General features: G+C 36.8%; 2 protein-coding genes across 14 annotated transcripts in view; one reads left to right on the forward strand and one right to left on the reverse strand.

Annotated features, from left to right (window-relative positions):
* Window positions 1-811: 811 nt before the first annotated feature.
* On the forward strand, window positions 812-4,329 carry LOC5567848 (60S ribosomal protein L8). The gene is made up of 3 exons (XM_001657661.2): window positions 812-962; window positions 1,249-1,398; window positions 3,499-4,329. Exons 2-3 carry the CDS (start codon window positions 1,261-1,263, stop codon window positions 4,144-4,146), a joined length of 786 nt encoding a protein of 261 aa, XP_001657711.1. The 5' UTR covers window positions 812-962; window positions 1,249-1,260; the 3' UTR covers window positions 4,147-4,329.
* A 12,844-nt stretch (window positions 4,330-17,173) lies between these two features.
* Window positions 17,174-22,495, reverse strand: part of LOC5567847 — a 318,832-nt gene continuing 313,510 nt past the window's right edge. For 10 of the 13 annotated variants that reach the window (XM_021839898.1, XM_021839894.1, XM_021839895.1 and 7 more), the window contains one exon: window positions 17,174-19,330. In XM_021839898.1, the coding sequence (XP_021695590.1) occupies window positions 18,310-19,330 (1,021 nt within the window). In that variant the 3' untranslated portion in view covers window positions 17,174-18,309. The remainder of the gene's footprint in view (window positions 19,331-22,495) is intronic. The other 3 variants (XM_021839905.1, XM_021839903.1, XM_021839904.1) reach the window with 2 other exon arrangements.

Here is a 22,495-nt window from a genome sequence, read left to right on the forward strand (position 1 = left end):
ACTTATGATCAGCGTACCGGCCATAATAAACAAATTCTCTGGACCGAATATGGTTTTAGTATGGTATTTAAGCTATCTAGCGTATTATTTCTTCAGCGTGTACTGTGCATTGCGCTATTATTTACGCGACGGCGATCTTGAAAACTTCTTAAAATGCGTGTAGATCGCCGCAGGTACTTCAAATCGTTTTGGTATTTTCTGCGCGATTATTCCTGATTGTCCATGGCTGCGGCGATTTACAAGCGTTTCTTAAATAAGATAGCCGGCGCGGGATTAATAATAATGATATTATGTATCCGGTAGAAATCAAGACCAACATTTATTTATAATTATTGTTTTCTCGGGCCCCGTGCGTCGCAGCTAATATGTGAATAGTGCGCTGTGTTCATAAAAATCGTAAGAATGCAGCGCCACACTAAAAAACTAATTTCATAATCGCGCGAGTTGAGGCGCGTCGCGAGTCTCACTGGCGCGATCCGGTTTGGTGGCAGTGCGACAATATTATGTATCCGGTAGAAATCAAGACCAACATTTATTTATAATTATTGTTTTCTCGGGCCCCGTGCGTCGCAGCTAATATGTGAATAGTGCGCTGTGTTCATAAAAATCGTAAGAATGCAGCGCCACACTAAAAAACTAATTTCATAATCGCGCGAGTTGAGGCGCGTCGCGAGTCTCACTGGCGCGATCCGGTTTGGTGGCAGTGCGACAATAATAACGATCGTTTCAAACCGGCCCGTTTCCCGGGAATCCATATACGGGCCCTTTGTCACCTCGCCCAACCGAAACGCAAACTTTGACAAAGAGAGATTTTCGCTGTCAGAGCTGTCATCCGAGGGGAAGTTTGCGTTTAGCCATTTCCTTGTTTTCGACATTTGCTCGCTTCGCTCTTTCTTTCCGGCTCGTACCAGAGTCTAGTGAACACACATTTTGTGTATCATTAAAATTAATTTTTAAGCCCTGTAAGTGATGTTTTATGAAAAGAATTGTGGATTACCGTTGTTCCCCGGATAGATTTGTACTGTGTGAATGTGAATTTAGTGGAATCGTGCTGTACAAAGGACCGAAATCCCGAGGAAAATGCACCCGAGCGATATGTGTTTATGAATGTTTGTGGTTGACGTTTCGTGTGTTGGCACGGAACAGGAATGCGAGTGTGAAGACCTTTTTGGGATTCTGTCGGGGGATGTTCTCTCAAGTGCTTCCAGATCGATCTAATTTGGTGATGTTTTGTTTATCTCCTTGCAGTAAAACGCCACAATGGGGCGTGTCATTCGTGCACAGCGTAAAGGTGCCGGGTCCGTCTTCACTGCCCACACCAAGAAGCGAAAGGGAGAGCCAAAATTGCGCGCCCTCGATTATGCCGAACGTCACGGATACCTGAAGGGAACCGTCAAGGTAAGGATTCAGTCAATGTTTATGGTTAGAGGGTTGATCGCAAGTCTTTTGAGATACTTGGTCTCTATTTTAAGGTGAAACATGTCGGTATCCAAACATTCAGGGCTGATAGCGAGTCACTTTTTAGTGAATGTTCACTGTTTGATCAAATTCTCGCAAAACTTATGATCTCGCCCTAAAAGCCATTGGTAACCGAGTGTGTAGCTTGATGTCACCGAGCAAACGAATGGATTTACATGATATTTAACACAATGCTACAATGAAGAGAAAATTCTCCTCTATCTCCCAGTGGTGATAGTTTTTATTTTGGTTCATTCATTTGCTTGAAAACAAGGAGCTACACACTTGATTAACAACAGATTTTAGGGCGAAATCACAAGTTATACGAGAATTGTTGAATAATGTGTAAATTTATTCGTTTGTTCAGTAACAACAAGCTACACACTTGATTACCAATGGCTTATAGGGAGAGATCACAAATTAAGCGTGAATTGCCCCCATAATTCCCACAGGGATTATCAGAGGCAATATATTGTATACTCTTCCAGTCTTCAATAAATTCGACATCCTGTAATTGTAATTTGTAATTTGAACTTCATTATAAATTATAACCTGTTAGTTCAACTTAAGATCGGATCCCTTTTTTTCAAGGATTCTCCAACAACACCTAGGATTACTTCTGCAGTTCTTCCAGACCATTTTTCAATCTTTTCTCAAGTGAAATCTCCATGACTTCTTCAAAAGTTTGTTTAGGATTCACAACAGCTAAACTACACTAATTATTTCAGTAATTCATACGAAAATTTCTTCAGACATTCCATTCGATAATCTCACAGGATAAGGAAATCCTAAAAGATGTTACTGAACGATATGATTGTATTTTTTTCAATCATCTAAGCAGTTTCCACATAATAATCCAAGATTTCCTCAAGTATTCAGGAGTTCTGTTAGAGAACTTGTGGGAGCTCATCACGAGTTTCTTTAGAACTTAATCAAGTGTCATCACGATGTAACATTGAGATTTTTTCTGGAACATCTGGAAAACTCGTAGAAGACACCTTGGGAAATTTCTCGAAGAATTTCTGAAATTATTCCTGTAGGAATCTTTAGAATAATTACTGAAAGCTTTACAAGATAAATGCTCGGTTTAAATCGTTAAGAAATCCTAAACGACAACTTTGTAGGAAATTCTAGGAAATGTCTTGAGAAAAGACTGGTTGAAAACTTTAGAATGTTCTTAACGGGAATTCTGGTGGAAGTCTTGAGGAAACGATGGTAGTATATTATTGGATAAATTCCTGGAAGACTTAGGGTAATTTACGCCTTTGGTGCCATTTGGCTATCATCGGCAACCAAAACAAACACCAAATTCATAGTTTATTCTACCAGAACATTTTTGTGCTGTTACTTCAATAGGGCCTATCTGACATGAGCGATTTCTCTTCATCGATCCTCTCTTTCGCTAATTCTGTAATATTTCTTGTTAATGAAGCAAGTGATTCTTCATCCTACAGCACAAATATAATATATTTATTATGGTACATAAAGAGAATCAGTTTTCTGCAATAGCGCAAAGAGAGCCACGATTAAGAGAAATAGATGAATGCAGATAAAACCTTATGAAAAAACACAGATTTGAATAAATTTCGTGATAATTGTGTCAAGATTTCTATCACAATCCCGCCCAAGGTTCATTTTTAAATCCTCGATGGAATTTGTGAGAGTGCTGTCGAGGATTTGTAAAAATACCGTCAAATACATCTGCGAAACATTTTTTCAAAGTTTGTAGAAAAAAAATGGTGTCTACGTCTCGACATCTAATACTGTAAATGAATAATGAAGTTCTTGTAAGCTTCTTTGAATGTGATAAGTGTGTTGTTTTTTAGTTAACGACTTTGATTGTTACTGGTTTTTACCGAAATGATCCAAAACTCCTATCTCGTGATTCCTATTAGGTTTCATTTTGTCCTTTTGATTCCCATTTGGTCTCTTCACGTTCAAGAGGACCCTATTTTATAGAAACTTAGTCGTTACCAACCCTGTATTATAAACAAAATATTCAACAGTTGTTCTAATTGTCTCCTCCCATCTATGTTGCAGCAAATCATCCATGATCCAGGTCGTGGTGCCCCGCTGGCGGTTGTCCACTTCCGTGATCCCTACAAGTTCAAGCTGCGCAAGCAGTTGTTCATTGCCGCCGAAGGTATGTACACCGGACAGTTTGTGTACTGCGGAAAGCGCGCCCAGCTCCAGATCGGAAACGTTCTGCCAATCGGTCTGATGCCGGAAGGTACCATTGTGTGCAACCTGGAGGAGAAGACCGGTGACCGTGGCAAGCTGGCCCGTACGTCGGGTAACTACGCTTCCGTCATTGCCCACAATCCGGATACCAAGCGTACCCGTGTCAAGCTGCCCTCGGGTGCCAAGAAGGTCCTGCCATCGGCCAACCGTGCCATGGTTGGTATTGTTGCTGGCGGTGGTCGTATCGACAAGCCTATCCTGAAGGCTGGTCGTGCCTACCACAAGTACAAGGTGAAGCGTAACTGCTGGCCAAAGGTACGTGGTGTTGCTATGAACCCCGTTGAGCATCCCCACGGTGGTGGTAACCATCAGCATATCGGTAAGGCCTCGACCGTTAAGCGAGGAACTCCACCAGGTCGCAAGGTCGGTCTTATTGCTGCCCGTCGTACCGGTCGTATCCGAGGTGGCAAGGGAGACGAGAAGTTCAAGGAGAAGGAGAAGAAGTAAGGCGCTAGAAGCGGCGGAAGAAGACGGATTGCATCCTAAGTTGCTGTTTTGTGTACTGATAAGCGTAAGGATCGATATCGTTCTGCTGTTCTGGAATTAACACGCGGGGTGACGAAAGTAGGAACGAGCGAAGGAATAATATGGAATGGTTGGTAAATAAACAAGAAAATACCAAAAAAATAATTAATATTGTGTATAATTATTTTTACCGAACTCCAGCATTTCGGCTGTTTTCAATTGGTCGATGTTCAGACAGACCGGACTAGATGATATTTTAGCGTTCTAAAGTTAGTAACTCCATCATCGATTTTTCTGATAACGTATTTAATTTGGACACGTTTAATTTGGGCCAAATCGGCGTAAGAGCCGGATCCTAATCTTGGGATTTTTTGTGGGTTTTCTGAAAGCTATCGAGCTCTTATTTGGCCACCAACATGCGTCGTATTGAAGTGTTTCTTATATTAAAGTTTCAGACAATTCGACCAAGAAAAAAAAACCCATGCCAAAGTGAAATGCCTGTCTCAGTTCCTGAGAATATCACAAATATAATTAGCGTTCTTCCGAATAATAATATTTCATGTGTTATAGCTTCGGAAACCGACAGACTGGACGTGCCACGGGTTGGAGCATGGATTCTGTCTCATTAAAAAGGTGGCATGTAGAAAAGCTCAACGTAGAAGCATTCCCGGTATCTAAAGGCGATGGCGGCGTCGTTTCGCGCGAGTTAAGGGGACACGGGAGACTGTGTTATTTTCCCTATCTTTCGTCTCACTTTAACAATTATCATCAAAACTTTGTGGAAGCAAATCTCGAGTTTTAGTGAACCGATGAAGCTGAAAATTTATTAGGTTGTGCACTACATATATAGAATCATAGTGATACATTTTCGCATCGATATATGGAATGGTTCTTGGGATTTGCTTCTTGAAATGGATAGGGTGATTATGATGACATCCCGTGCGGCCTTAAAGAAGTTAAAAAAAAAACAAAATATCCGTTTTCTTATCTGGCATAATCCGCATAAGTTGGTCCGAAGGGTATTATTAAAAATAAAGTATGTGCAGATTATACCTACCTAGGAAGATGAATTTCCAGGAACAGTTGTTTCGTTTTTCGAAGCTGCTTTAAATGCTATCCAACAATGGATGGAGTGGAATTAATATATGCCCTAAGAGCAGTTCATTTGAGATAATTTTTACACGATTGGAGTCTGGGATACTTTATTCAAAATAGAGTTTTGGAACAGCTCTGTTCCGTGGTTTACAAACAGCAGTAAAGGATATCATTGTCAGGGGTACAAGGCAAGGCTTCGATGAAAATATCCCATTGAAGGTAAAATAGTTAATCAACATCAATTTTCATCTTTCCATACAAGCCCACAAACAACATTAAAGCAAATAAAACAAGTTTGATACATAATTGTTTAGCTGTTTTAAATCTAAGTTATATCCAACAGATCAAGTTAAGGTGTCGTCAGTAGAGTGGGGATTATTCAGCTCCATCAGTAAATACTGTTGTCTACAACCAGCTCCATTAGTGACTCACGTACGGGAATACAAACTATTTGCTCTATCAGGCCATCAACGCCCCGTCCGCAGTGCATGTACCACAAATGAAGATCGTTCTTATATTTGCTAGCTTTGCTGGTTAATTTACAAGTTTGGTAAGCTGAAATAACCCAAGAAACATTTGCCTATTTTATAATCATTTATTAAGCAATTTTTCACAACTACATACTGAATAGTTGCTTTATTATATTACTTTGCAGCTGCTACGCACACATTGTTCAAGCAAATCTGGCGAAATTATTAAGCTTCTTATCATTTAGTGACTGTAATCATATATTGTAATGATGTTTATTCAGGTTTCACTTAGCTTAATAAGGATTAATGATTTAACAACGCTAGTTTAACAAACTACATTATTGCAGTTCAATTCAGCATCATGTTTAACAACATTTTAATTATTTCCAAGTGAAGCCTCTGTTCAGGCGTTGTTCACACAAATTTGGAGAAGTTATAAAGCGTGTCGTTGTATATTGACTTTATTCTACAACTTCAAAATCGCTTTACAAGCATTCATCTCAGCTTATATTCAACTGCCACAAAATTGATTGAAAACAAATAAATGACTTAAAATAGCTAACACTGTATACATCAAATGCAGTGTATACCTTCACCATGAATTAATAGCCACACTTTTAATAATTACCGGAATACTGGATTCAAACTCGAGACCTTCCCATCGTCAGCAGTATACCTTGCCATCTGCGCCATCCTTGAATTCATATATCAGCCTTCCAGTGCCCAATATAAACCTCTTGTAGCTGATTATTGATCATGCTTGAGCTTCTATTCAACAATAACTAATCAACACGTGATCAATGCTGATCAACAACTGAATAAGCGCATTACTTCTGCTGCTGTTCAGTACTGATGCGAGCTGAACTCAGTCGGCTATTTATAGCACACAGTGAGAAAATTTATTTCAATGCTGGTCAAAAATAAAGTTTATTCACAAAGTAAAAACAGTCTGAAATGTTTAATCGAATTTCATAATAAGTTTTAACTTGTTAAAACTTTAATTGAATTGTTCATCTAACTATACTAAAATTCATTTATTAAATGTATAATATTTCTACTAGGTTAATATTTTAATTATTTGTCGTACTTTTTCCATCTATTAAACATTATACAAATATAAAATATATTTCAAACAATAACCCTATGTCAGAAGACTGATTCAAAATATTTTCTAAACATAATTGAATATTGTATTGAGAAAGCATCAGTTATTATTGTATCCAACATGTTTTTATATATTAGTAAGTTAGTGGCGAATTCGCCAAGGGCGAAAAGCCACTCAAATAAAGATAAATAATAATAATATTAGTAAGTTGAATATTGCAATACATTAGGAATACTACGGAATTTTTAGATATTTTGTCCATTTTTCAAAAATTTGGCTATAGTGTGATCTCTTTTGTAAGGCTTCTTTGTTGCTGAACAATGTGTTTAGTAATCGTTATTTTGGACTTCTTTGGATGACCTGCCCGGATGATATATCTATGTTGTATTAGGATTTTATTAAATACCTATTCAGCTTTTAATCATGTTCATGTTAAACATGGAAACAGCTGAAGTGCGAAGTAACCAAAACGTTAGTTCGTCTCCTGTACATTTGTTTACACAATTATATTTGTTTGGTGGAATATTGGCTCTTTAACAGAAGGAAAAATGACTTGTTCAACTCATTAGTAAAACAATCTTGACAAGTCGGCAGAGATTCTTTGGAGAAGTTTAATAAGTGTTGATTCTACTATTATTCATTCCAATGAATAATGTTGAACATTGACTTAAATTTGGATCTAAATACCATCTTCTCAGCTCTTTGTAGGGCATTTTTTTCAGCTGTCACCATTATTCAACAATAATTAACTATGTATGTTTATTTGTGACACTTGATTGTAAGTTGGGTAACCACTTTCATGTAACTATTGTTAAATTATTATTTATACTTCGATTATCATTAAAAATGTTATGATTAGTTACTTTTTCGATATCAATAACGTCGCAGATGATGATCACTACATTTGGAAAATTTAAATAAATTTTGATATTTTTAATCCAATGTGATTCGAACTTTACCCTCGTTGATCCATTACGTCGCCATTACGTCCATTACGTTAATCCATCCATCGCATACACGTCTTGAATTTGATTTGAAAAACATTTGAAACATTTGAAAATAACATAAAAAGAAATAATATGTTTTGCTTGAATAAGAGCATACTCATATACTGTTATTCACATTGTTTATAAGTTGTACTAATCATGCTGGTCAACATTTTAAGTATTAGACACTGAAACTTTTGTACGATTTGTTGTTAATCAAATGTTCAATATTCTACTAAAATAATGGCTACAACCTATAGGAGCTTTTAATCAGTTAATTGTTAAACTTCTTATGTGTTGTAGAACAAAAGCTACTATATTTGCATTTTCGGAGGTTTATTCAGCTCTTTTTCAAAACACAAACTGCAAGTGGAATAACATTTTTTTATAAGCGGAAATTAATTTTATTCAATTAATGATTCAACTAAAAATTTGTTCAGCAATGGTTGCTGCTATGCAGCTTGTATTAAACACGTAAGTATCTTAAAAGCTACCAATTGTTCCTTGGGAAATAACGTTTCTGATTAGTTAGAAAATATATAGATGGACCTGTAGGACAAACTAAGGACAGGGCTAAGTTGATGTAGAAGTCTAAAAAATGCATTTGATGCATTTCAATGCACATCTGATGTGCATTGAACAAGTGATCCACCCCTTGGTTAGGGGCCTTTCTTAGCCGAGTGGTTAGAGTCCGCGACTACAAAGCAAAGCCATGCTGTTATTACAAGCATGAAACAAGCTCACCAGTTGGTAATCCATCCTCGACTGAACAGTTACAATCGCAGCGTCAACACGTATAAGCAGGAATATAAAATAACTCCGATGGAGCGCGGATGAAGTGCTAACTGAAAAAAAATCACTCCGAGCGCGCGAAAAATGAATCGGACAGCTTGGGCCTTCGCTAAGCACTACCCAAGCGAAAGAAGCCAGCGAAAAAACACTGCGAGCGCGCAAAAAATGAATAGGACTGATTGGGCCTGCGCAAAGCACTCTCTTCCGTGTTACCTTAAAATACATGTGGGAATAAAAATTGAACATGCCTAATGAAGTGTGCATCGATTGGTTCTGTGTAACAAATAGAATTTGAACTAGTGCGGTAGTTGTTGAACAGCCTAGCTGCGAGTAAGCTGCTGGCAGCGAGAACAAAGTGGATTCGTTTCGATCGCGTAATCCAGTATTATTGGTTGAAAGTTCCGAAGACCTGCATACATGTGAATAACTTGGAAACTGAATCTTAATTAAACAGAAAGATTTGCTATGTATTATAAAGCTCTCATTAATTTTTCCTAAGTCATATAAGAAGGCATGATTTCTTCAATCAATATTAGTCTCTTGCAAGTTCCTAAATCATTGCAAATCCTTTCCATACCCTACACATGTCCATCTTCCCAGAGCATTCTTATGATTAATTTTTAATCATTTTTAAATTGCGGATAAAACCATTCCTGAGCGGAACAAAGCGAAAAAAGTTGAAAATCATTATTCAACCAAATAAAAAGAAAGAATCATCAGCCAGATTGCTTTCTCAGAAAAAAGTTCATTCCTCCTTAACCCAAACAAATTCGCAACAACAAAAGAACCGTTCTCCAGAAATGAACCGCGAAATCCAAGAAACGATCCCCGTTCAGCCACGGAGATAATGATTCCCTTTTATGTCGTCAGTGCGCAGTTGAAAAGATGATTTTCGAATATTACTCGCTCCCACCCGCGGAGCCAAAAAGGAGTCGCGACGACAGAGGATTCCTGCGGTTGTGAACATTAGGGGAACTGGGGGTAAAATGAACACCCTAAGCAATTTTCATGTTTTCTTGCTTATGAAGCTGTTTGATTCTTTTTCAATTGCTCAGAATTGAAGAAGGATGTTTATGCAATGTAACAAGTTGAAATATTGTGATGGAAATAGAATTTTATCAACATTATTATAATTTTGAAAATTTCTTTCCGCAGAGTCAATGTTCCAAACGTGTGGGTAAAATGAACATGTAACGGGTGTAATATGAACATACATTTGGGGGTAAAATGAACATACAATGGGGGTAAAATGAACATGTAGTGGGGGTAAAATGAACACCATTCAAATTGAACGGGTTGCGGCATGATTCTCGTCATCTGGTACATGATCAATGCATATCTCACAGGCATTCCGGAATCGATGGAACGTTAAGCCGCGACTATTTAGACGGCTGCCCATGTCTGTCTATGTATTTTCACCAGAAAACTCTTGGCATCTGATATTAAATCCGGTAGTATTCGCCCTGTGATGGTGTTCATCCCAAGGAACAATTGGTAGCTTTCAAGATACTTACGTGTTTAATACAAGCTGCATAGCAGCAACCATTGCTGAACAAATTTTTAGTTGAATCATTAATTGAATAAAATTAATTTCCGCTTATGAAAAAGCTGTTATTCCACTTGCAGTTTGTGTTTTGAATAAGAGCTGAATAAACCTCCGAAAATGCAAATATAGTAGCTTTTGTTCTACAACACATAAGAAGTTTAACAATTGACTGATTAAAAGCTTCTATAGGTTGTAGCCATCATTTTAGTAGCATATTGAACATTTGATTAACAACAAATCGTACAAAAGTTTCAGTGTCTAATACTTAAAATGTTGACCAGCATGATTAGTAAAACTTATGAACAATGTGAATAACAGTATATGAGTATGCTCTTATTCAAGCAAAACATATTATGTCTTTTTATGTTATTTTCAAATGTTTCAAATGTTTATGTTTATGTAAATGGATGGATTAACGCAATGGACGTAATGGCGACGTAATGGATCAACGAGGGTAAAGTTCGAATCACATTGGATTAAAAATATCAAAATTTAAATTTTCCAAATGTTCCAAATGCGACGTTATTGATATCGGAAAAAGTTACTAATCATAACATTTTTAATGATAATCGAAGTATAAATAATAATTTAACAATAGCTACATGAAAGTGGTTACCCAACTTACAGTCAAGTGTCACAAATTAACATACACAGTTAATTATTGTTGAATAATGGTGACAGCTGAAAAAATGCCCTACAAAGAGCTGAGAAGATGGTATTTAGATCCAAATTTAAGTCAATGTTCAACATTTTTCATTGGAATGAATAATAGTAGAATCAACACTTATTAAACTTCTCCAAAGAATCTCTGCCGACTTGTCAAGATTGTTTTACTAATGAGTTGAACAAGTCATTTTTCCTTCTATTAAAGAGCCAATATTCCACCAAACAAATATAATTGTGTAAACAGACGTACAGGAGACGAACTAACGTTTTGGTTGCTTCGCACTTCAGCTGTTTCCATGTTTAACATGAACATGATTAAAAGCTGAATAGGTATTTTATAAAATCCTAATACAACATAAATATATCATCCGAGCAGGTCATCCAAAGAAGTCCAAAATAACGATTATTAAACACATTGTTCAGCAACAAAGAAGCCTCACAAAAGAGGTCACACCATAGCCAAATTTTTGAAAAATGGACAAAATATCTAAAATTTGCGTTGTATTCCTAATGTATTGCAATGTTCAACTTACTAATATTATTTCTCAATACAATATTTAATTATGTTTAGAAAATATTTTGAATCAGTCTTCTGACATAGGATTATTGATTGAAATATATTTTATATTTGTATAATGTTCAAAAGATGGAAAAAGTACGACAAATAATAAAAATATTAACCTAGTAGAAACATTATACATTTAATAAATGAATTTTAGTATAGTTAGATGAACAATTCAATTAAAGTTTTAACAAGTTAAAACTTATTATGAAATTCGATTAATCATTTCAGACTGTTTTTGCTTTGTGAATAAACTTTATTTTTGACCAGCATTGAAATAAATTTTCTCACTGTGCGCTATAAATAGCCGACTGAGTTCAGCTCGCATCAGTACTGAACAGCAGCAGAAGTAATGCGCTTATTCAGTTGTTGATCAGCATAGCACGTGTTGATTAGTTATTGTTGAATAGAAGCTCAAGCATGATCAATAATCAGCTACAAGAGGTTTATATTGGGGACTGGAAGGCTGATATATGAATTCAAGGATGACGCAGATGGCAAGGTATACCGCTGACGATGGGAAGGTCTCGAGTTTGAATCCAGTATTCAGGTAATTATTGAAAGTGTGGTTATTAATTCATGGTAAAGGTATTTATACACTGCATTTGATGTATACAGTGTACTTTTAGTAATTTATTTGTTTTCAATCAATTTTGTGGCAGTTGAATAAAAGCTGAGATGAATGCTTATAAAGCGATTTTGAAGTTGTAGAATAAAGTCAATATACAACGACACGATTTATAACTTCTCCAAATTTGTGTGAACAACGCTTGAACAAAGGCTTCACTTGGAAATAATTAAAATGTTGTTCAACATGATGCTGAATTAAACTGCAATAATGTAGTTTGTTAAACTACCGTTGTTAAATCATCAATCCTTATTAAGCTAAGTGAAACCTGAATAAACATCATTACAATATATGATTACAGTCACTAAATGATAAGAAGCTTAATAATTTCGCCAGATTTGCTTGAACAATGTGTGCGTAGCAGCTGCAAAGTAATATAATAAAGCAACTATTCAGTATGTAGTTGTGAAAAATTGCTTAATAAATGATTATAAAATAGGCAAATGTTTCTTGGGATATTACCCCCATCTTAGGTGGTCCATTTTACCCCCAAAGAACCAACAAATTCGAATCATTTGCTTTAAGAATTTAGTAGATAAAAATGCTTTCAATTTCCGTGTACTTATCAAAAATACTCTAAATATATGGGCTCATTCACAAATGTCATAACGCTAAAGGGGGTGGGTGGGTGTCCTCGTGATGTTACGGCTCATACAAAATTTATAAAATATTCATACAAAAAGTGTTACGAGGTGGGTGTCGAAAATGGCCATTTTTGGCGTTATGAAATTTGTGAATAAACCCTATGATGTGCTACGCAGTTCAATAGAGTTTTGATGATTTTAGTCATAAAAACCTTAAATTCCACGAGTGAAAATTTACATGAGATGAGAAAACGGAGAGGCGTACTTTGTTTTTGTTTACTTTTCCAGCTTTTGACAGTTCTAGATCGCGCTAGATTTGTCGATATAGTTTCTTAGTCTGAGGATCAAGGATGGTGCTAAGTTTTGCATAGATTTATGGCATAATTACCGTAAAACACAAATTTGTTCATTTTACCCCACCTGTTCATTTTACCCACAGTTCCCCTATGCATTCACCTCTGCTCTAATCCGGCACCGGAATCGGTCCAATTCCATTTCCATATTGGCAAGGTGCGTTTCCTTCTGCAAACTGGGAGATGAGGACGTGCGAGATCAGCCAGCTACGCCAATCGCACTAATTTAAATTAGTGGCCTTCTTGCTTCAGCCTTCTCGTAGATCAAAGGCTAACAGTTACGAAGCAAAATTCCTTTTGATTTATGATTCATATCGGCTAAACTCACGTTGGCACATTTGAATCCTAGTCAGGCGGCTGTATTTCACTCACAAATGGCTATTTTTAACATCCTCTATACCCTCTTATATAAGCAGTTATCCTGATTCCGTGTCCGTCTACAGGTGAACCAACTGTCGGTCGATTCCGAACGAGCCACGCTGAAATTGGCTTGCCGATACAAAAAAGGTAGGTCCAACTAGCATGTTTATTGAATCGACGTCAATTTTTGCGAGATCCAGACACGCCGGCGCCCAATGTGTGGTATCCATCTGTGCAACCCAGTAAGTGCAACCCATCGGCGCCTAGTATGAAAAATGCAACGACAGGACGTGGAAATATTTGTATATAATTGTTAACAATTGGCGTGCAAAATGTGCGACGTGATGGAGTGGACAGTTTTTGAAAATGAGTTCAGAACATCCACCGAGGAGTTCCAGTTGTCAGATCGCGATAATCTGAGACGACTGAACAAAGCGCTACATGGAAAAGCGCGAAAAACCGTTTTCATCCCTGAGAATGTGGAACAGATTCTGCGAATGTTGAAATCAAACTTTGGTCGAACTCAGTGGGTGGTTGCCAACCGACTGGAGACACTAAGGAACTTGGTGTCTCCAGTAATTGGTAGCGATGACCAACGCGAGAGCCAACAACTATCTTATGAATCCCGAACTCATCTCTCACCTGGCTGAAAAATTTCCTGCTTTCAGAAAACAGATGTGGGTTTGGCATAACGCCGCTCTTTTAAAGGAAGGCATCGCTATTGAGTTCGACACTTTCTCTCGGTGGTGCGAGAAGTGCGAGCAATTCCGGATATTATCTGTTGTTCAACGTCGATCCGCAGCAAACTCTTGCAAGGTTTGTTACATCTGTCTGAAGTCGGACATTGTCCCGTAGATCGCGTAGATCGCGCCCGAAACCGGTCGACAGAAAGGTAATTTTAAAACTTTTTTGACGATAGTAAGAACTGTAGGTGTTATGTCTTGTCTCGCGTCGCGTTTCCTGAATGTTATATCGAGATTTTTTTTCTTCTGCTATGGTCCTGCTATCTGATTCTCGAAAGTGCTTGAAACAGACGAAAAGATTCGTGGTATTTGTTTTCAAGTTTTGGCCCAAAAATGTTAGCCATCGGTTTCTCTGCACATTGATCGTTGGAAATCTATGGAACTTAACCAGTTGACATGGTTCTGTTTTAGGGTTTCTTTGATTATAATTTGCTCGAAACATGATGATTGGACATTTTGGTCGACAAAACAACTAGGTGGAATTTAAGCACTTTTCTAGTTCCAACCGGTAAAAACTGGCACTGAAAAAGTTTTCATAGTTTGATCGAAAGAGTACATTTTTTTTTAAAATACAATTCGATAGCGCTTCAATATCTTAATTTTGACGTTATAAATGATTAATGAAGGTTTAAATCTGTAGACTCAATTACATTTCAATTTACATAATGACAGCTCGTCCCGTAGTAACATTTACCGAGCAATTATTCAAAATCGATTTCCATACTACCGTGAAGGCCCCATACTCTGCGCACTTAAGGCTTTTCAAATTTCAAACAGCTGTAATTAATTGAAAACAAAACACAATACTCTGAAATTTTTGGAGGATATACTTATTGATCTTATGTATAAGGAAAAAATATAAAAGCTTCACTAATTAATGATTTTTATTGCAAATTTTTAATTTTTCTCAAGGGTGTCCGTGTTCCTAACTCTGCGCACTCACTTTTGAAATGCTCCTTATTTTGCGCATTTAGGTTCCTAACTCTGCGCACTCGATAAATTATTTATAACAGTTAAAGTATTTCACTAAAAGCATAACTAGCAGTTAAACTCTGAATTAATCTTCATTTTCTTGCTTTATACGGCTTTACGTCCCTAGTGGAGCGTGAAATGTCTCTAACATAGAAGTTTACTAAGTGAAGTGAAATTTATCTATAGTGCAATCCATGATAATTACTGTTACTAAATACCATTAAGTGCAACTCTTAATAATCGAAATCATCATATGATTTCCAAAACATGTAATTAACTTAGTTTTCTAAAATCTAAACCAACATACAAAAAGGGTACAAACTACGTCTTTTTTGCGTTAACCCTTGGCGTGTAAAGGAAAATTAACTTGGACTGTTTATGTATTTTCACTAGAAAATATAAAAACCAAATTTTCTTTGGTTCGGTTCGGGTCCGGGTTAGGTATTAAATAATTGTCTCGGATTCGGGTCGGATCCGGGTTTGAAGAAAATAAATAAGAACCTGGTTCTGGTTTGTTATATGTGAAACCCGAACATTTCTACTAAATACGAAGAATAGTTTAAGTGAAAGGGTATATCCATTCTTAATGTTTTGTTCATCACTCAATCGAGAAGTATCGCCACTCTATATAAGCTTGACGTAATTAATGAACAATTTCTATTGCAGATCAATAACAGTACTTTATTGGCGTTTCTATATAGCAAATACGATTAAACCTCGATGTTCCATTACTCGATATTGAGTCATGAAACTATACAAAAAATCTAAATTATTTTATTGCATGGTTAGGGAGCATTCAAAAATTACGTCCATCGTTGAGCGGAGGAGGAGTCTACGAAAATGTGACAATGCATGCATTAGATACTGTAAAAATCGCGAAAGGGATTGAGGGCACGGAGTGTAGAAATCCTTAAAACATGATGGACGTCATTTTTTAATCTTCCCTTACTATGATGGTCCCCTCAAACAATTTTCCAAAGCATTTCTATTACATATCACGATGGTAGCGACAAGTCGATGGTTCCCTTCAATATCGACCTCTGGAGGGTTGATTGTACGTTGAAAATAACGTTTTATATCTGCTGCGCATAGTAAGGAACATAGTTGAAAAATGGTTCCTTACTATGCGCACTTAAGAAGAATAAGAAAATGAAGAAAAAAAGTTGCACTTTACCAGTGATGATTGCTCGATAAATAAACTAGTGCCTCCGTACTAAAAATCTGAAATATATTCTTTTTAATTTGCTTCTAATGACTTAAGTGATGAGGTACTCCCTTAGCATTTTTGCTAACGGGCAGTAAATTTGGTCGTTTTTCAATATTGTTAAAGCTATTTTATTTTTTATTAAAGTAATAAACGTAAATTTGTCAAGAAAATTTTTCGCGTACTTTTTTATTACTATTGTAGCAACATATAAAAAAAACTTGGAAACAAAAATTTGAGTATTTTACCAGATTTTGGTGGATTTTGGTAAAAGTGCGCAGAGTTAGGAGCTGCGCAGAGTTAAGGGCCTTCACGGTAACTTCAAATGTGTTTTAAAAATAGTTCCAGGGCACGGAAAATTATGAAACTCTAGATTCTGGCTCAATTTTTTACGTAGTATCATGATATGTAAAAAACTGGATGTCCCTATACAAGCCAATTGAATAACTTTAATTTATTTTCCGATGCCAGTACAAATCTGACTGATTTTCATAACTATTTTATATGTGTGAGTATTTTTGTGTAAGAAAACAAAAATGCAGCGTACCTTTAGTAGCTGTCAAAATACGTTGGGGAGCCGGATCCTATTCTTGGCACTTCTGATTCACTTCGGCAGTGGGGTTTTTTGAAAGCTACAGAGTTCATATTTGGCCACAATGTGGGCTTCGTGGCCGTGCGGTTAGTGTTACCAAGCATTTAGCCGAGTAGAACAATTAACGAGCCAGATGCGAGACGAGTCCTTAAATTCCTCGTATATGGTACAAAATGAAGCCGCAGGCTGGTGCGTTGTGCGATATACGGACGTAGAAATCTCTCAGTTGATAACTGTGAAAGTGCTTTCAGAACACTTTTGAGATGCAGGCTCTGCCCCAATAAGGACGTAATGTCTAGAAAGAATAAGAACAAGATGTGATATTACACCAAGTTTTGACAAACTTTTAAGTTGTGTTTGAAATATATATATTTTACCAATTAATTCACAGTATTGAACGTATTACATCCGAATGTTGCCAAATGTCTTTCCTTTCGGTCCGATATTCTCTTTCAAATTCTGTCCTGTTTCACTAAATTTTGCAGTCAATTTTTTCCATTATAATAAGGGAATTCAAAAGGGATGTGACTGAGTGAGTGTATGTACTTTTTTGTTATGAATTTTAATTCAGAGCATAGATTTGGCAATAAATGTATGATTTACAATTGTCATTTTCGTTTTGTTTTCAATCTGTTTAGAACCGATTCCGAATGGTGCACTTTTAGGCATACCAAAAACCGTTTACGACCGCGAATAATACTTATTGTATGAACCGTGTACTTCACTTTTCGATAGGCAATTTTTTGAAAGAATCGACTTTTCTCTTTTTCAATGCTTGTTCTGTAAGGAAATATAGTGATTGACTTTTGAAACATATGCCTGTGAGTGTAATTAGTTAATAATATTCGCTATTCGATTGCTGACTTCCACTCGTTTGGGAATGTCACCTTAAATTTTAATTATATAGGTGATTCGTTCTAAAAAAAATAAAACTTACTTAACGATTCGTTCAAAAAAGTAAAACGAAACTGGATGTATGTATCGATTGCACAAAATTTTCCGGAGGATTTGGAGAAAACAATTCAACAAGTGTTTTTTTTTTAATTTTCCCTAGCATCTTTACAGCACCTCTCCTAACAAAATAAAAAAATCACTTTTAACTACAAATATAAAAGCACTAGTTCGAAACGAAACGCGCGCTTGGATCTATTCTACAGCTTTCTCGTAATACATGTTGGCTCAAAATGTGTCTTGTTAGGTTTTCTTATCGGGAGTAAAATGGACAGGTTATTTGGTTTATTGATCCAAAAAAGCAGTTTTTTGAGTACATATTTCAGTGTCCTGCGCAGAATATCAATATTTCACTTGTTGATTATAGGTTTGTGTATATGGTGGCTATCAGAGAGTGATAATGAGCGCTGTCTTTGAATAGATATTTTGTTCCATAATTTAAAGGTTATAAGATCACATTCATTTATAGGTTTGTTTCAAATTTGTTTTTTGCAATGGTTTTATTTAAATATATAAATAATCATTCTCTTATGAAACTAGATAACTAAGCTACTTTCCTTACAGCTACTATCATTACATCCAGTCAATCCGTTTGCTAGTTTAAGACTATTGATCTTATTGTTGATAGCTTCCTTTTCCGTTTCGGCGATTTGCTCTTTATCATCATCCTCATCATGCTTTCCATTGCTGCTGTTGTTGTTGCTATCATTCGCATCGTCGCCATTTTGTTCCACGTAAAGATTTCCGTTGACTTTCATAGGCTCCTCTTCCGCGCCGACGGCGTCGATAACAATCTGCACATTGGGCGTCGTTGCCAAGGGTGATGATGGCGAAGGAGGAGTCATGGGAACACGTTCGGCCATCGGAGTCACCGGTGCCGACTTGGATTTGTGCGCAGTAGGCGTGTCCGCTGCCGGGAAGCTGCTGAAAGAAGAGGGCGGCTTGATGGCGGAAGCTCGCTTATTGGACGGCGAGGAGGTGTTCAGCTTGGCGGATGTTATGAGTCCGTTTCCACCGTTTAGCTGAGTCCGGACTGAAGTTTTGAGCAATTTTGTACTGTTGGCTGGCGGCGAAGAAGGAGGCGATGAGAGGCCGCTGCTGTTGCTTTGATTGAGTTTGCTAGAGGTCAGCACGTTGCCAATGAGAGTAGTGCGAACGGTTTTCATGTTGGAACAGTTGGCAGCAGTGGTGATGGTGTTGGCGGTCGATGGAGATGATGATGTGGATCCAATGTGGTTCAGATTACCAGTTGATCCGAGGGAAGACCGCTTGTGGCCGTGGTGGAGGTGGTGTTGATGATGATGATGATGATGATGGTTGGAGTGCTTGATCGATGAGAGCTGAGTGTACACTGATGAGATTTGGGTTTTTGGCTTGCTGTTCACCGGTCCACGGCTGCTGTTGATGAGTGATGATGATGGTGTTGTGCTGTGGTTGTTGTTGTTGCTGTTGCTGTTACCATTAGCGTGGTGATGATGATGGCTGCTGTTGGCAATCGCTGATCTGAGGCCATTGCGTATGGTAGGCCCTTGTAGAGATGTTGGCGGCTCAGTTCGACTATAGGCGAGATGGAAGAATAGGATTAGCATTCTGTTCAGAAAGTGTATGACACATGTATGATTAGCATATGGAAATGATATTTAGATTGCTTCAGGATGTTTTACATATATGATTGGAAGCTTTACTTATTATAGCATTTTAGACTTGATAAATAGCTGTGCTTACAATTCACACAAATCTTCCACCATTCAAAAGCTATATATGCTGATACTTCCAATAAGTTGTTATCCAACTTTGATAACTTGTTGAATAGTAAGCAAACTTTTGAACTCGGCCCACATGAGTCACAATTTTAGTAACCCAACACCGTTTTCAAGTGTCTCAAATTCCTTCAAAATATACAAATTCAATGAAAATTTGGTTCACGAAATTTGCTAGAAAAATTATCACAATGATAACACCTATAGCACAGAAAATATACGTTATTTATTGAGGTTAAGTAGCGCGTCATTCGTTTTGGTAGCCATGAATGCAGCTTGCAATTTCAAAGTAATAAAACTCAGTCTTCAAAAATATTGATTCGGAGAAGTATAACGGTATGAGCCAAGAAATATTCTAAAAATATTCCTTCTAGTCATTTGTGAACACAGAGAAAAAAATATAGTAGGACTTATTCCAGAGGAAATCAAATGCAATATATTTTAGATACACTATTGGGTAGCATGAGGTACGCAAAGCTGTTTTCCATAAAATGTGGTCAAGTATTCAAGTGATTGTTGGAAACAACTTGTAATTTACTCAGCAAAGGATGCCCACCTTTTAGAAATAAACTTTGGAGTTAGCAAAAATTTCCACTTTGTCAAGAATTATGAAATTTTAATCTTGAAATAGAACTTAAATGGCAATATTTAGAACAACAAGCTCTCTAGGTATTTGGTAAGACAAACAAGTTTCAGAATAATATCCTGTGAAATTGATTGTTAGTATTATATTTCACAAACAAATTATGCAATGTTTTTGCTTGACGGAGAAAAAATTATAGTTATTTTAATCTTTGTGTTCAGGATTCTGATAATTTTCTACCTTGTTCAATTCATGTGATTTTTTGAGCTGTGGTGAAAGTTTTGGAGCAGTAGATGCCGAGGTAAGGACTGGAAACTTGACTTTTTTGTATGGAAAAGCGGATACTACGTAATGAACAGAATATCACTGTACATCTTATTACAATTTCTACAGGAAATGATAATACCGTGCTACATCGAATTTCCGGACGCTTCGAAAGCTGGACAATCGAGATTTTAACGGTATTTTTGGACCAATTTTTTTTTCGCTTGGGATCCACAATTATGACATCTTTTACTTTAAGCATTCAAAACAGTTGACACAACATGAGCAATTGTCGCTGAAACCAGGCCGCCATCGGCACCCATCGTTAGAATTCCAATTTTATGTCACTGATCGATAGTTTTCGATAAAACTTAAGGCGATCGTCTAATGGGTTTGAGCGATTTGAAATTTGTATGGGAGCGAAGGCGTTATGCTGACTTTAGACCATTGGGCTGCTTAAACCTGGCTGAATTGGGTCATATAAAACCTTTCACGCTACGAGGGATCATGTTTCCTTCAAATCGTGGAAAAAACTTTTTCCGAATTTTCCCTCGTTTTTCCAGCTTACTTCGGCGAAACAAGCAAAGTCGGAAAAATGTTTCCACCAATTGGGTATTTGCGTGATTTTCAGGAAATTTAAAGCGGTGACATATACTTTTTTCAACTCAGAATGGTGTAAATGATTTCAAACATTGTCCCTGAGGTATTTTCCGGAAAATTAATTCTCGATTTTCCCGGAAAATTTGATTCTTCCGTACCGTGGACATGTACCTAAATATTGAACGACTGGGCTGGGTAAAAAATTTGCAAAATATTTTCAATTACTAAACAAAGGGTAACTAACTGGATTCAGGTGATAAATTGAAAATAGGAACGTTTTTCCCAAGGGTTTTCCCCAATTTTCCACAAACTGGTTCAAAAAATTGAACGCGTAACGCCTGTGTACATGGATCAGTGTATTGAAATGAATGATTTTGTCACCCTCCTATTTGAAGCTAATAAACAAAAAATATACTCATATTTTTGCATATCCCGCATCCTTATATTCCCCTGCAAGTAATAGGCATAGACGGGGGCCGTAATTTGAGCATTTTTACACCGAAATTTTGAAAATTTTGGCGTGACCCCACTTAGCAGCGACATGTTTTTCCAACCAGCTGCCGTGTGGATAGAGAAACGTCAAATGAGAAGTAACGCTGCCACACACGCCTGAAATGGGCAGGGCTGGATCATGCAGAATGCAGGATGCTATCGTCAGATCGTCACTAAACCAGAAAGCGCACAACACTATCGCGACGCGGCTCGACTCGTCGCAATATAGAATCATGTTTGAAACATTACGCATCTATCAGATAATCTTTGAATACGTAGCTTGCTGTTGTTAGTATATTAGTCACGGTACAAGGGACTGATAACATTATATTTTCATATGAAATGCCTGTCTTGTTTATGTAACATTGAATAGTCCAATTTACGAGTCGTTGGATCTGATGATCGCTCATTTTATGAATGAAAATTTGACAAGAAACAGTCGCGTATCGCGTGAAACTAACAACATTATCAGCAATTTTGAAGTTTTGTCAAATGAATTATCAATCATTGATTGAAATGCATGATATAAACTTTGTTCAATACAATAATGTTTTGTTTGCTTGCATGATGCTGAGTAAACAAAAAAATCACTGTTATTTCAAAATCAGTATGCACCTATGTGTCGACAAATATCAGATAATCACGTTTATTTATCGTTTTGTTCATATATGGACTGCGAAAGCAGCTACAAATTATTCCAAATATCTTTTGTCAGATTTTTTTTGACAAAAAATGTTATAAAAATTGTATTCCAAAATCTTAAATATTCTAGAAGAAAGTTTCTTTAGGAAAGTAACTTTCTAGGTAATGATCTGAGTTGCTTAGGAGGTCGTTGGCTAAGAAAATAGATACATATTATTCCGATATCCAATTGTAGGATTCTTAGCCTGTTCCAATATTTAAAAATTGAATAATATTGTAGAATTATTTGCAAAGTTCATATTTTAAAACCCTCAATATTTTGCAGGAAAGATTCTTCCCAGGGCTTAGGGCAACTTCACAGATGGTCCATTTTTTGATCCA

The sequence above is a fragment of the Aedes aegypti genome, chromosome 2 (genome assembly GCF_002204515.2).
Source record: "Aedes aegypti strain LVP_AGWG chromosome 2, AaegL5.0 Primary Assembly, whole genome shotgun sequence".
In the NCBI taxonomy this organism is placed as follows: Eukaryota; Metazoa; Arthropoda; class Insecta; order Diptera; family Culicidae; genus Aedes; species Aedes aegypti.

What these genes read in the sequence shown, in the direction of transcription:
- LOC5567848 (XM_001657661.2), top strand. Translation starts at nt 1,261, where the DNA reads ATGGGGCGTGTCATTCGTGCACAGCGTAAAGGTGCCGGGTCCGTCTTC. An exon ending in ACCTGAAGGGAACCGTCAAG is followed by an intron (nt 1,399 to 3,498) that starts GTAAGGATTCAG and finishes TCTATGTTGCAG; the next exon opens with CAAATCATCCATGATCCAGG.